Below are 12,156 nucleotides of genomic sequence, written 5' to 3'. Positions count from 1 at the left end.
TCCGCCCACTCACTCATGCTGTGTTTTCCCTCCACCTTTCACCCATCCCTCCCTCCTTGTCCCTCCTTGTCCCTCCTTGTCTCTCCTTGTCCCTCCCTCCTTGGCCCTTCCTCCTTGTCCCTCGCCATCCCTCCTTCCTTGTCCCTCCTTGTCCCTCGCCATTCCTCCATCCTTGTCCCTCATTGTCCCTCGCCGTTCCTCCCTCCTTGTCACTCCTTGTCCCTCCTTGTCCCTCCTTGTCCCTCCTTGTCCCTCGCTCCTCCAGGCCGTCCGGGTCGTGCCGGTAGCCCGGGACTCACGCCGTTCAGGGAACCCCCCGGCCCGCCCCCCTACGGAGAGAGCGGTTTCCCCGGTGGAGCCGGCAGCCCCGGTGGCCCCGGAGACCCTGGTCAGCCTGGAATACCTGGACGTGGAGGTGAAATGAAGACGCTGTTGTTTACTGTTATAGATCTTTGTCTTTCATAACAACATCTTTTTTGTATTTTCTCCCACTTGGAATAGTACGGGTATTTTGTGAATCACATTAAAAGTTAGATGAGAAGATTGATCGCAAAGAGACAGAAACATAACAAATATGGAAATAGAAATGAAAATAAGCGTCTGTCTGGACTCTCCTGCTGCAGGTTCGAAGGGTCGTCCCGGTCCGGTGGGTAAACTTGGCAGGACCGGATCTCTTGGTTTCCCAGGACCCATCGGCGACGCCGGACCTCCCGGTTTCCCCGGATCCACCGGAGAGCAAGGTCAGCAGTCTGTCGGAGAGAGGAACCTTATTTCTAAGTGTTTTGACAAATGTGGCACATTATTTCTCTGTAGTTGGAAGAAAACATAACAACATCTGTTTGTATTCAATTGTATCCTCAAATGATTTAAAATTCACCCGTCAGTGTTGCTTAATAAATGCTAATATTTTTTATTTTATCCTAATAATGAATTATATAATTCATAATGTAATAATATAGTGTAATTTGTTAGTTATCTAGCAGAACATGACCTAAAAAGAAGGTTATTTTTCTCTAAAATGTAGTGAATTTTAAAAGATGTATGCCGATGAGGCTTCAATTACGGGGTTCAAATTCTGTTTTATCTTCAGAGAGACATGTATTATTCATGTCATCCAGTCTTCACACTGATTGACTATTTTTCGTTTGTTGAGTACCTTTATTATTTCAGAAATATGGCAAATGAAAAAAGAAAATGCCAGTTTAACAATGAGAATCAAAAACATAGATACAAATATATAATATACATAGTATTGTTATTATTGTTGTGATTATAACAATAAAAACAATGATAATAATCATAATACAATCTGCGCTCCTCAATGGATCAAAAGAAAAACAAGCCTTACTTGCTTTTTACATTTGATAGCTATTAACAGTCATGAAAACATTTTGACTTGAAGATGACATATATGACATAACATATATGACAAACACAAAAAATAAAATACTTTAAAAAAAACACACTCTTTTAACCCATGAACCTCCCGGTACAAACACCTGGACTACCTGGACTTAAAACACGACCCCTTCCCTCTCGTCTCCGCCCCCTTCAGGTCCCACCGGTGCAGTCGGTCGTCCCGGCTCTCCCGGCGGCGTCGGCCGCAGTCACAGCATCGGCTACACTCTGGTGAAGCACAGCCAGAACGCCCAGGTGCCCATGTGTCCTCAGGGCATGGCCAAGCTGTGGGACGGCTACAGCCTGCTGTTCGTGGAGGGACAGGAGAAGGCCCACAACCAGGACCTCGGTACGGGGGAAACCTTTTAGCCAGTCCGTAGAACAGGTTGTGACGGACGAAGATGCTCTCAGCTCAAGAGAAAGACTCTCTCTCTTTGTGTCTGCAGGTCAGCCCGGGTCGTGCCTCCCCAGGTTCAGCACCATCCCCTTCCTCTACTGCTCCCCCAACGAGATCTGCTACTACGCCAGCCGCAACGACAAATCCTACTGGCTCTCCACGACCGCGCCCATTCCCATGATGCCGGTGGCCGAGCAGCAGATACAGCCGTACATCAGCAGGTACGTACCTCGTCGCTCGCCTCAGAAGTAAACGTCCCACATATTATATATATTAGATTAATCGCCCTCTCCTCTGGCTTGAACCACCCAGGTGTTCTGTGTGCGAGGCTCCGTCTCTCGGGGTGGCGGTCCACAGTCAGGACATGACCATCCCCACATGTCCCCCCGGCTGGAGGAGTCTCTGGATAGGATACTCCTTCCTCATGGTAAGCACTCGACACTGTAACTAACCAATGTCTCGTTTTAAGGCCCAGAAAATGAACGAACATCAAGCAGGTTCACCAGAAAGCTCAGCCTCCAGCGGGGTCTCCGGCCTCGACAGACCCAGAAACGGGTCCCACGCCGCTGCAGACCCAGAACCAGAACCAGGACTGAGCGGGTCAGACGGTCAGACCCCTGCTGCAGTGAAATGAGAGGTTTTCTGAAGGGACCCTGGTGTTTGGAAACACAGACACTTTTTTTCCACAGTGGGACGCCAAAGAAATGTGGTTTTCTTATTTTTAATATGTGCAGAAATGAACTGTCCCCTTCAAAATAAAACAACAAAGTTTGACAACCGCACCTTGAGAGCTTTTACATTTGCTGGTATAAAATGTCCAGCAAACAGGAAGTTAGTTATCTAACAGAACATGTCCTAAAAAGAGGTTATTTTTCTATGAGAGCCTTAAATTACAGGGTTCAAATTATTTAGTATTACATGTATTATTCATGTCACCCAGTCTTCACACTGATTGACTATTTTTTTAAATATGGCACATAAAAATTAAAAAAAGACAATGAGAATCAAAAACATAAATACAAATTAATAAATACAAATATGGTATATATGTTATTGTTATTATTGTTGCTGTCGAGATTATAACAATAATAATAATTTTAATCATAATATAATCTGTACTTCTCAATGGATCAAAAGAAAAACAAGCCTTACTTTACAGGTATTGTCGACTATTAACGGTAAATACTTTTTTTAAAGAGCATTTTTCATTCCACTTTTCGGACTTGAAGATTTCATATAGGACATATATATATATATATATATTTTAAAAAAAGGAAAAATGCGATTTTAAATCTGTAAAATGTCCAGCAAACGAAAGTGATGCATACAAGCAGCAGTTTGCACTTCACACACATACATACTTTATACTTTGCATGTTTGCACTTCTAGTGTTTAAGTTTAATTCAATTTACTAAATTAATACTGTTGTAAATATCTTTCATCCCAGCTATTTTTATTTCTATTTTTATTATTGTATATATCTTCCATCCCTGTTGTTCTTATATTTAATTTTTCGTCTGTAAAATGGCTGCTACTCTGACACCAAATTTCCCTTGGGGATTAATAAAGTATACATTCAATCATTAATAAGTGTGGAACAGATAATAATCAACCTTCCTCTCCTCCTCAGCACACGGCAGCCGGCGCCGAGGGCGGCGGCCAGTCCCTGTCGTCTCCCGGCTCCTGCCTGGAGGACTTCCGCGCGACGCCGTTCATCGAGTGCAACGGGGCGAAGGGCAGCTGCCACTTCTTCGCCAACGAGTACAGCTTCTGGCTCACCACCGTGCAGCCCAGCCAGGAGTTCGTCTACTCGCCGGCGCAGGAGACCCTGAAGGGAGGCCAGGAGCGCTCCAGAGTCAGCCGCTGCCAAGTCTGCAGCAAGCTGTTGTAGGAGGAGGCGGGTGGCACCACAGAGGAAGAAATATAAAGAGGTGCTGATGATGGAGGATGAGATGATTTTATAAGGAAATCTATAAAAGAACACGTGACTGACTGAAAACGAGCCCCGCTCCTGCTTCTCTCAAGAAATCGAGTCGAACAACACAGTTTTTGATCCCTTTTTTTAGGAATTAATTTCTTGTTACGAAAAAAAAAAAAAGAAACAAGAGTGAGGAAATGGAAAGAGCAGAGCTCCGTGGCTCTTCTCTACGTTATCACTGACAATGGTGCTATTGTTTAATGTGTTTATTTTGTGTCTTCTGTATTCTGTGTCCGTTTTTTTTTGTAGCCGAGAATCATTCTCGGCTACCTCGGAGAGTGGCGCCCCCTTGTGGCCCTTCAGGTCGTCAGCTCACACGCTCGAGTCCAACGTTGGTGTGTTTGAGAGTTGGTTGAATTTAAGGTCTTAACTTGTGTGAGCTGGTCAAACTGAAGCAGAATTCACCTGATTTGGGGTTCAAACACATCATTTTTTTCAGTGTAATCGCCGCATGAAGCATTTACTGCCGGCTGCAACCACTTTTACTGCAGCGGTGCTTCACACGTTGAAAGCTGCACGTACTGGGTGTTTTGCATGTTTTGCAGAATTTAATCATTTCATTACGGCACGGGAATCAAATAACCTGCTTGAAAACATTTAATTGCGCTATTAGTGCAACCTTTTTCAATCTGATGTTCAGTATTTACCTCATTTTATATGTGAAACGTCAGTAAAATGTACCTTTAAGAACAACAGATAATCAGATACCAGGCCAATAGCAACTTTTAAGGCAGAAAAGAACCATATTTTTCAATATCCTTTTCATAGTATGTTCAATATTTGTCCATTTGATTTGACTTTCTAACAACTTAAATATATTTTCCGGTGACAAGTATCAAATCTCAGATATTGCAGATTCCAAATAAGCGTTTTCAGAACGGTCACATCCTCTGAAGTTTTCAATTTTAATAGTTTACAGAAATTATTTTAACGCGGTCCTTTAAAGTTTGCATGCTTCACGCCTGTGATCTCTGCATATTTCATAATACGACTCTATGGTGCTACAACAACCCTCACTGACTTGAAATACAATATTTAAAAGATATGAAAAATGCAATTAAAAGGTGAAAAAAACAGCTCTTTTTCAAAACTGCTAAAACAGAATCTCTGCAACAGCTAACTGCAGTAATGAGTGACTTAAATGAGGCCAATCATTCATATATATATATATATATATATATATTTTTTTTTTTTACTGATGTGAACTCACATGCGTTAGAACAATAAACCAAATCAAAGGCATCTTTCCTCTCCACCTTTAGGCTTTCATCTTTATTTTGTGACCAAACTTTACTCAGACGGCAACAGGAAACCAAACACACACACACACACACACACACACACACACACACACACACACTTACACTCTGATAGATTGTTAATTATTGCTGTATATAATGCTTACTGTATTCCCCACCAAAGTATGTTTGAGCAAAAGTCTATAAAGCTAGTAGCTCTTTGTTTTATATATTATTATTTTTTCCAGTCTACGTGTCTTTTCTCTGTCCTCGGATAAGATTGAGGAAGCCGTCACTTATTTCCTGTCTATAAATGCAGATTTTGCAGACATGTTTATGTCTGAATGTTGGCCTGTTTCCTTGCATCATTATCCTGGGACAGAGGAAGCTGGGTGACTTGTAACCACTATGCCCACTGTGTCCAGCACATGGCTCTTTCTCTCTGCTGGTAGCCCTGACTCTATTACTATGCCACATTTTACATCTTTTATTTTGCTTTTCTCTCCATTTAGTTTTTTTTTGTGTCAGCCTTTGTGGTTTTGTAATCTAGACTGTAATTATTTTACTTAAATCATGATACTATCCCCTGGTTTTATTGACTCAGATGGGAGGGAATGGGAAGATAATGATGTGTACATTAAATATTATGGAGAAAAAAAACAAATGCCTTTTAAGGTTGTGTTTTTATATGGAAAATATATTCGCCACTGATGCTTTTTACAGATGCAACAACCGTTTTTATTTGTCTGTTTGGTCTTTATCCCATTTTCAAAAAGCGCTGAAAAGAGTTGACATGTTTTGTGCAGCAGCGTGCTGTTAGCGCCCGGAGGGACAGAAAGAAGTGCAGTTTTCCTCAAAGAGGATCTATAACAATACAACATTAATAACATGTATGTTACTGTAATGTGTATTTCTGTGCTCACACCAATTGAAATAAAGTCTCTGAACTAACTGAGAAAATGTAACGCAGATTTATTTGACATGAAACATGAGTATTTTTTTATGGGAGCAGTTTTAATGTTTTGTTGAAACATGTTTTGTTGTGCTTTACTCAGTGTTAAAAGAATGTAAAATAATACTAAATATGAAACCTTTAAAACTGAGAAACATCTGTGTACATAGACACAGGTTATCATGAATGTTGAGTGGTGCACCAATGCTACTAGAATATGGACAACAATGCAATTAAAACTGTAGTAGACTGGGGCACAGTACTGATAAAATGAATACAATATAATCTGAAATGGAGATGAAATACGGTGGGATCATTTTTTTAGCTCAAAATCTTGATGTTGATAAGAAAATACTCCTTAAATGAAATTAATAGACACATATTTATATACATATATATATATATATTTATATATATATATTTTATATATACATATTTTTGTAATATATGTATATATTGTTGTATTATATTATTTTATATATATATATATAGATATCATTTTATATCTATATATATATATATATATATATATATATATATATTAAATACTGTCATGTCCCCTCCATGCCAGTAGGTGGCGACAGACGCCGTCCTGTGGTTTGGTAAACAGAAGAAGCTCAACATCACAACAACACTGTTAGCTAGTAACGTTAGCTCAAAGAAGAGCGGAGTGTATTTTTTTCTGCTAGTTGGGAAGATATTAACAGGTGAGTAATGCAACTGACAGACAAACAAGCTTCTTAAATACGTGTTTAGTTGGTGTGCTCGTTTCTACAATTATTAAATTACGCGTTAATCTGTTTCGCGTCTGTGTAAAACGTTAGCCTGCTAGCTACATTAGCCCCGCTAGCTTCTTTCCATTAGCTGTCAATATTATCACCTTCTACAGGTTTATTTATGGTTCAGTCTGTAATGTCGGATGGATCATAACAATAAGTGTGTAGTTGCGATTTATCGTTGCTGTCATTTTCATCGCTGCAGGCTAGTGCTAGCTAGCTATACCAGTAATGATCCGTTAGCTTCACTAACATAAAGGACCTTTTATAGGTGTATAATATGTTCTCTGTCAGTAATGTAATATTATGTATGTTAAGGGGAAATCAATTTTACGGACACTGCTACGAAATTGCTTCGTTTTGACCAGTTTGAGGTAACAAATGCGCCGATACGTGCAGAACAAGAGGCTACACAGGTGTGTGTTCAGACCAGCCAAACACTTCTGTGCATAGCCAGCTAGTTAAGTTACATTGTGGCGAAACAGCTGATTATGAAGTGCGTTACAACTTAGTATGCCACCTTTTGTGTTGGCAAGAAATGCCCGGATGTATATTAGCAAGAATTAGCAAGAGAGTATTCCTTGAACTGCTCATAATTAATAGATGTGTAACCTGTGTGAGGCTTCACAAGTAGACAGTGGGGCACACTGACGTGCACTAAATCGTGTGACAAAGAGAGACTGAGATTTCAACACACACACACACACACACACACAGCATTGTCTGCTTAAGTAAACACTACTTAATGACTCAGCCAATAGTTATTTTGTTATATTCACTTTTCTTTGATGACCATCTGAACCAAACACATGATATAAAACGTGTTCAGTCTAGAAATGAGCTGAAGAGAATCCACTTTCTGATGGGGCATTTGTTTTGTATGTTCGTTTGCATTTTATCTGACTCCAATTCACCATCACCCTAGCCCTTTTGCCATTATTTTGTTCACTATCTGAATGACAAGGTGCATCACCTCCATACATTCTGGGGGGAATGTTTGAGCACACAGTGCTTCCTGGTGTAATATGCAATGAAAGGACAGCAACTTTCGATCCAGTGGCTTCTGAAGTAGATTCACAAATCCCTTCTGTGCTCCTCTCATACTTGGTGCCCCATCAGTAGCCACTGACACCACGCGGGTCGTGTTTATTTCTTTTACTTTTAAACAATTCACCACAGCCTCACAAATGTCCTCCCCCCGTGTTTGCCCTTTTAGCGGTATTAATTCATCCTGTGGCCCATGCAAGTTCATGTATCTGCATAACAATGCTGTCTGCTCAATGTCGTTTACATCTCGTGACTCATCACAGGCGATTGAGAAAGCAGAAGCTGATGTCCTCAATATGCCGTACCGGATGTTTTAGTGAAACAAATATTTACAATAAAAGGTATTATCAGTGACATAGAATCAGATCGAACTCCAAGATAAGAGGTGTTAACCTTGTGCCAAAAATAATATCTTTGAATTTTTTTTTTTTTAGTAATGGTTTTTTGTTGTTGTGCTCCATGGTCCTAAATGTTCTAGCAATAGAAATGCTGGTAGACCCTTAGAAGGCTTACTTTTACTGTAACTACTCTGACAAATAGATCTGCTAAACCCCTCAGACATGTCACTGTTCAGTGCTAATAATCGTCGCACATTTAAATGATTGTGACGCTTGTTACAACCCGGCTCAAAGGCTGCAACAAGAAGAGAGAGCAGACAAGTTAAAAGCAACAAATGTACATTTATTTAAAGAATACCAAAACTAACTTAAACAAATAAGCGGCAGTGTCAGCCGAATTTCAGATGGTGTGTCTTTATAGTCGGCACTCCCACCAGGCTCAGGTGTGGCCCATCAGCTGATGATGATCAGCCCAAAAGACAAAGAAACAGCCTACGGGTCCCAGACCCCCCTAGTGGCAGTGAGGCGTCGTCACACACTGAAAACACGTGTCCTGTTTTTCCTCTTTGATCTCCAATGCAGGTACGCTGGAATTTTCTGACACCCACTCGGACATGTCCTATGTCTTCATCAACGACTCGTCGCAGACCACCGTCCCTCTGCTGCAGGCCTGCATCGATGGAGACCTGCCGTTCGCCAAGCGGCTCCTGGAGACGGGATGCGACCCCAACATCCGTGACAACCGGGGCCGCACCGGCCTGCACCTAGCCGCCGCCCGGGGGAACGTGGACATATGCCGCCTCCTGCACAAGTTCGGGGCCGACCTGTTGGCCACTGATTACCAAGGAAACACGGCGCTGCATCTGTGCGGTCACGTGGATACGATACAGTTCCTGGTTTCCAACGGGCTGAAGATCGATATCTGGTAAGAAATGTCATGCGATGAAGATGATATGAAAGTTTAAGCTTTTGTGAAGCTTTCTATCTTCCTCTGCTTTGAACTTCCATATATAATATCTCCTGTGTTTTTATGTTATGGCATGATTGTGAGCAGATACCAACATTGTCAGCACAACAGGAACCCATACTCAACTTCTGCTTTCTGCTTTCTGCCTTCTGCCTTCTGCCGGGGTTTTGGCCCTTTACTTTGACACCATATAAGGACTCTTTGTTGGGATAAGCTGACAGTGACAGGTCAGGGCTCCACGTTGATAGGAGATTCACATCAAAACTACAGGCTGTCCAACACCCTCTCTTTCGATCAACCCCAACCCCTGACCAGTTCACTTCCTCCCTCTCTCGGTCCTCCAGCCTGCAGTTTTGATGTGAATCTCTTGCGGTGAGGCCCTGCTCACCGCAAGAGATTCACATCAAAACTGCAGGCTGGTTTGAATTTCTCAAATCAACCTGTAACACAGGAGAATCACTTCAAGATTCAGCTTAAGTCATGTTGAATCAGTTAAATAAACACTGCGGTGATACGTTACACTAACTAAAGCTCTGACTCAGCACTCAACAGAATTCCTAGAATTTCAGCAGAGAGAGAGCAGGAGGAGGTCTCAGGACTGTAATCGAAAAAATAATCAACAGATTAATCAATTCCTAAAATAATCGTTAGTTGCAGCCCTAGTATCTTAATACAACGGTTCGTATGATATATTACGAGTTATAAGTCATGTTTGTGTCTCCAGCAATACACCCACATGGTCTTTCATTGTGGCTCACAGCCTGTGAACCACAAGAATGAGGAACAACAAGAAACCACATTTTGACTTCAGAGAAAAACAAACAAAGTGCATTCAGTCAAGATAAGTTGTCAAAATGGAAATTAATTAAAAAACTAATCCTTTATTACTTGAACGGTCAGTAAGAACCTTTTTGTATTTGGGATGGAATCGTTGCTACTACTAGTAATACTATTATGGATCTTCTTATTGTTTCTTTTTGATTATTTTGTGAGAGGATAAAAGACAGTTAAACAAGAATCCACATTGCTTTATTAGTCTTTCTTGAACGGCAACAGCAGAAATGTTTCAATAACTCACTTTTGTTGACTATTTTAATGCAAACAGCAAATGTAAGTTTGAGACCATTCCTACAGGGAGCAGAATATTCTCTTCCCTTCTTACTGCTGTGTTTGTTTCTGGGCGTCAGCCTTCAGTCAGTGGGTGCAGATGAGGATTTTTAAGAATGAAATGTATCTTCCATTGTGTAAGAAAGACACTGATAAACTTATTAATCATATTTTGATGCATGTTGTGACATTCACTCTAGGGTGTGTGTGTGTGTGGTGGCACTTTGTCAACTGGTCAGATGAAAGTACAATTTGGAAATATGTTTTCCCATTTTATTAACTAGCGTAAAATGCGGGTTATTAGCCGATACTTTTTCTTTTTTTTTCCTGAACTTTGACCCCGGGGCGGCTAAAATAGGGGTGTGGTTAATTTTGGGATGATTTCCGCCGTCGCACATCCCCAGAAATAAACATGTCGAAGACACGGCGTAACGCGCCCGACGCAGCTTTTAAGCTAAAAGCTATCGACGTGGATCTCGAAAAGGGAAACCGAGCTGCGGCACTAGAACTTGGGATCAACGAGTCCATGGTTCGACGTTGGAGACTGCAGCAGGGAGAACTTGCAAGATGCAAGAAGTCTCAGAAAGCGTTCATTGGAAGAAAAGGCCACTGGGAAAATAGCCAAGCATTTTATTGGCCCGCAGGATGTGATTAATATGGATGAGGTTCCACTGACTTTCGATCTTCCTCTCACTCGTACTCGTACTTTTTGCTCTAACAGTGTGTGTCTGTCTGTGTGTGTGTGTTGTTCTGCTCCACAGTAACCACAACGGCTCGACCCCTCTGGTGCTGGCCAAGCGACGCGGCGTCAACAAGGACGCCATCCGCCTGCTGGAAGGACTGGAGGAGCAGGAGGTGAAGGGCTTCAACAGGGGACCCCACTCCAAGCTGGAGACCATGCAGATGGCCGACAGCGAGAGGTGAGGGGGGAGGGGATTATTTGATATGGACGCAAAACGAGCGCCTAGGTCTGATGTGTGACCGTGACGTGTGTCTCTCCCAGCGCGATGGAGAGCCACTCCTTGCTCAACCCCAACCTGCAGAGCAGCGAGGGCGTCCTCTCCAGCTTCCGCACCACCTGGCAGGAGTTCGTGGAGGATCTGGGCTTCTGGAGGGTGCTGCTGCTGCTGGTGGTCATCGCCCTGCTCTCCCTGGGCATCGCCTACTACGTCAGCGGGGTCCTGCCGTTCTCCACCAGCCAGCTGGAGCTGGTGCACTGAGGGAGCGGGAACAGAACGGAAATCCACATGGTTGTTTATTTGCTGCCCAGATGTGTGTTTTTTCTTGTTTATCCAAACAGTGAAACATCATATTGTATTTTTGGGGAGGAGGGGGGGAAGTATTTCTAAAAAAAAAAAAAAGGCAGCGATCCAAAAGAACAAAACTCTCTTTCCCCATTAATACAAACAACTTTTAAGCTTGAGGTGATGAAGAGGAGGAGGACCAGTATTATGTTGTATGTCTCACACTAAACACATAATGTTGGTCTTGTTTAAATATCCCCTTTAAAGCCCGCTGCTCTTGTTTTGTTTTTAACGCCCTTATACGATGGCATTTCCTTGTATGACGACCCTTTTTCATCTCACTCATACATGTATGTTCTGTTACAAGCTGTATATTGACAATGTTTTGTACCTTTTACTTTCTTATTGGTCCGACGTTTCAACCGTGTTATTTATCAGATATCTTCTGTGTTCTTTTTCCAGTATATATATATATATATATATATATATATATATATATATATATATATATATATATATATATATATAATATACTGTCATGTTGAGTTGAAATCCTTTAGCCGCTTCATCATGTAATCTGCATTGTGTTCCAGCTGCGCACATAACCGATGAGAAAAGCACCTTCATGTGTCTTTAGGAGAGAACGCTTCCGGCTTCGCAACGTCTCGTGAAAGACTTTCCCTCCAGAAGCATGCGGCTCTTTTGCATTTAAAT

General features: G+C 41.8%; 2 protein-coding genes across 2 annotated transcripts in view; both read left to right on the top strand.

The window, feature by feature from the left end:
- The window catches only part of col4a6 (collagen, type IV, alpha 6), a 106,482-nt gene extending 100,518 nt beyond the window's left edge, over positions 1 to 5,964 (top strand). The window contains exons 42-47 of the mRNA XM_079215832.1: positions 266 to 415; positions 624 to 740; positions 1,556 to 1,747; positions 1,845 to 2,016; positions 2,108 to 2,222; positions 3,426 to 5,964. Coding sequence (XP_079071958.1) covers positions 266 to 415; positions 624 to 740; positions 1,556 to 1,747; positions 1,845 to 2,016; positions 2,108 to 2,222; positions 3,426 to 3,686 — 1,007 coding nt within the window. The 3' untranslated portion in view covers positions 3,687 to 5,964. The remainder of the gene's footprint in view (positions 1 to 265; positions 416 to 623; positions 741 to 1,555; positions 1,748 to 1,844; positions 2,017 to 2,107; positions 2,223 to 3,425) is intronic.
- A 634-nt stretch (positions 5,965 to 6,598) lies between these two features.
- Positions 6,599 to 11,896, top strand: LOC306734633 (ankyrin repeat domain-containing protein 46). The gene is made up of 4 exons (XM_079215995.1): positions 6,599 to 6,670; positions 8,707 to 9,049; positions 10,960 to 11,118; positions 11,202 to 11,896. The coding sequence occupies exons 2-4, from the start codon at positions 8,739 to 8,741 to the stop codon at positions 11,416 to 11,418; spliced, it is 687 nt and encodes a 228-aa protein (XP_079072121.1). The 5' UTR covers positions 6,599 to 6,670; positions 8,707 to 8,738; the 3' UTR covers positions 11,419 to 11,896.
- The last annotated feature ends 260 nt before the right edge of the window (positions 11,897 to 12,156 follow it).

This window comes from Taurulus bubalis (genome assembly GCF_910589615.1).
Source record: "Taurulus bubalis genome assembly, chromosome: 3".
Taxonomy (NCBI): Eukaryota; Metazoa; Chordata; class Actinopteri; order Perciformes; family Cottidae; genus Taurulus; species Taurulus bubalis.
This window is presented reverse-complemented; position numbering and strand designations above follow the sequence as displayed.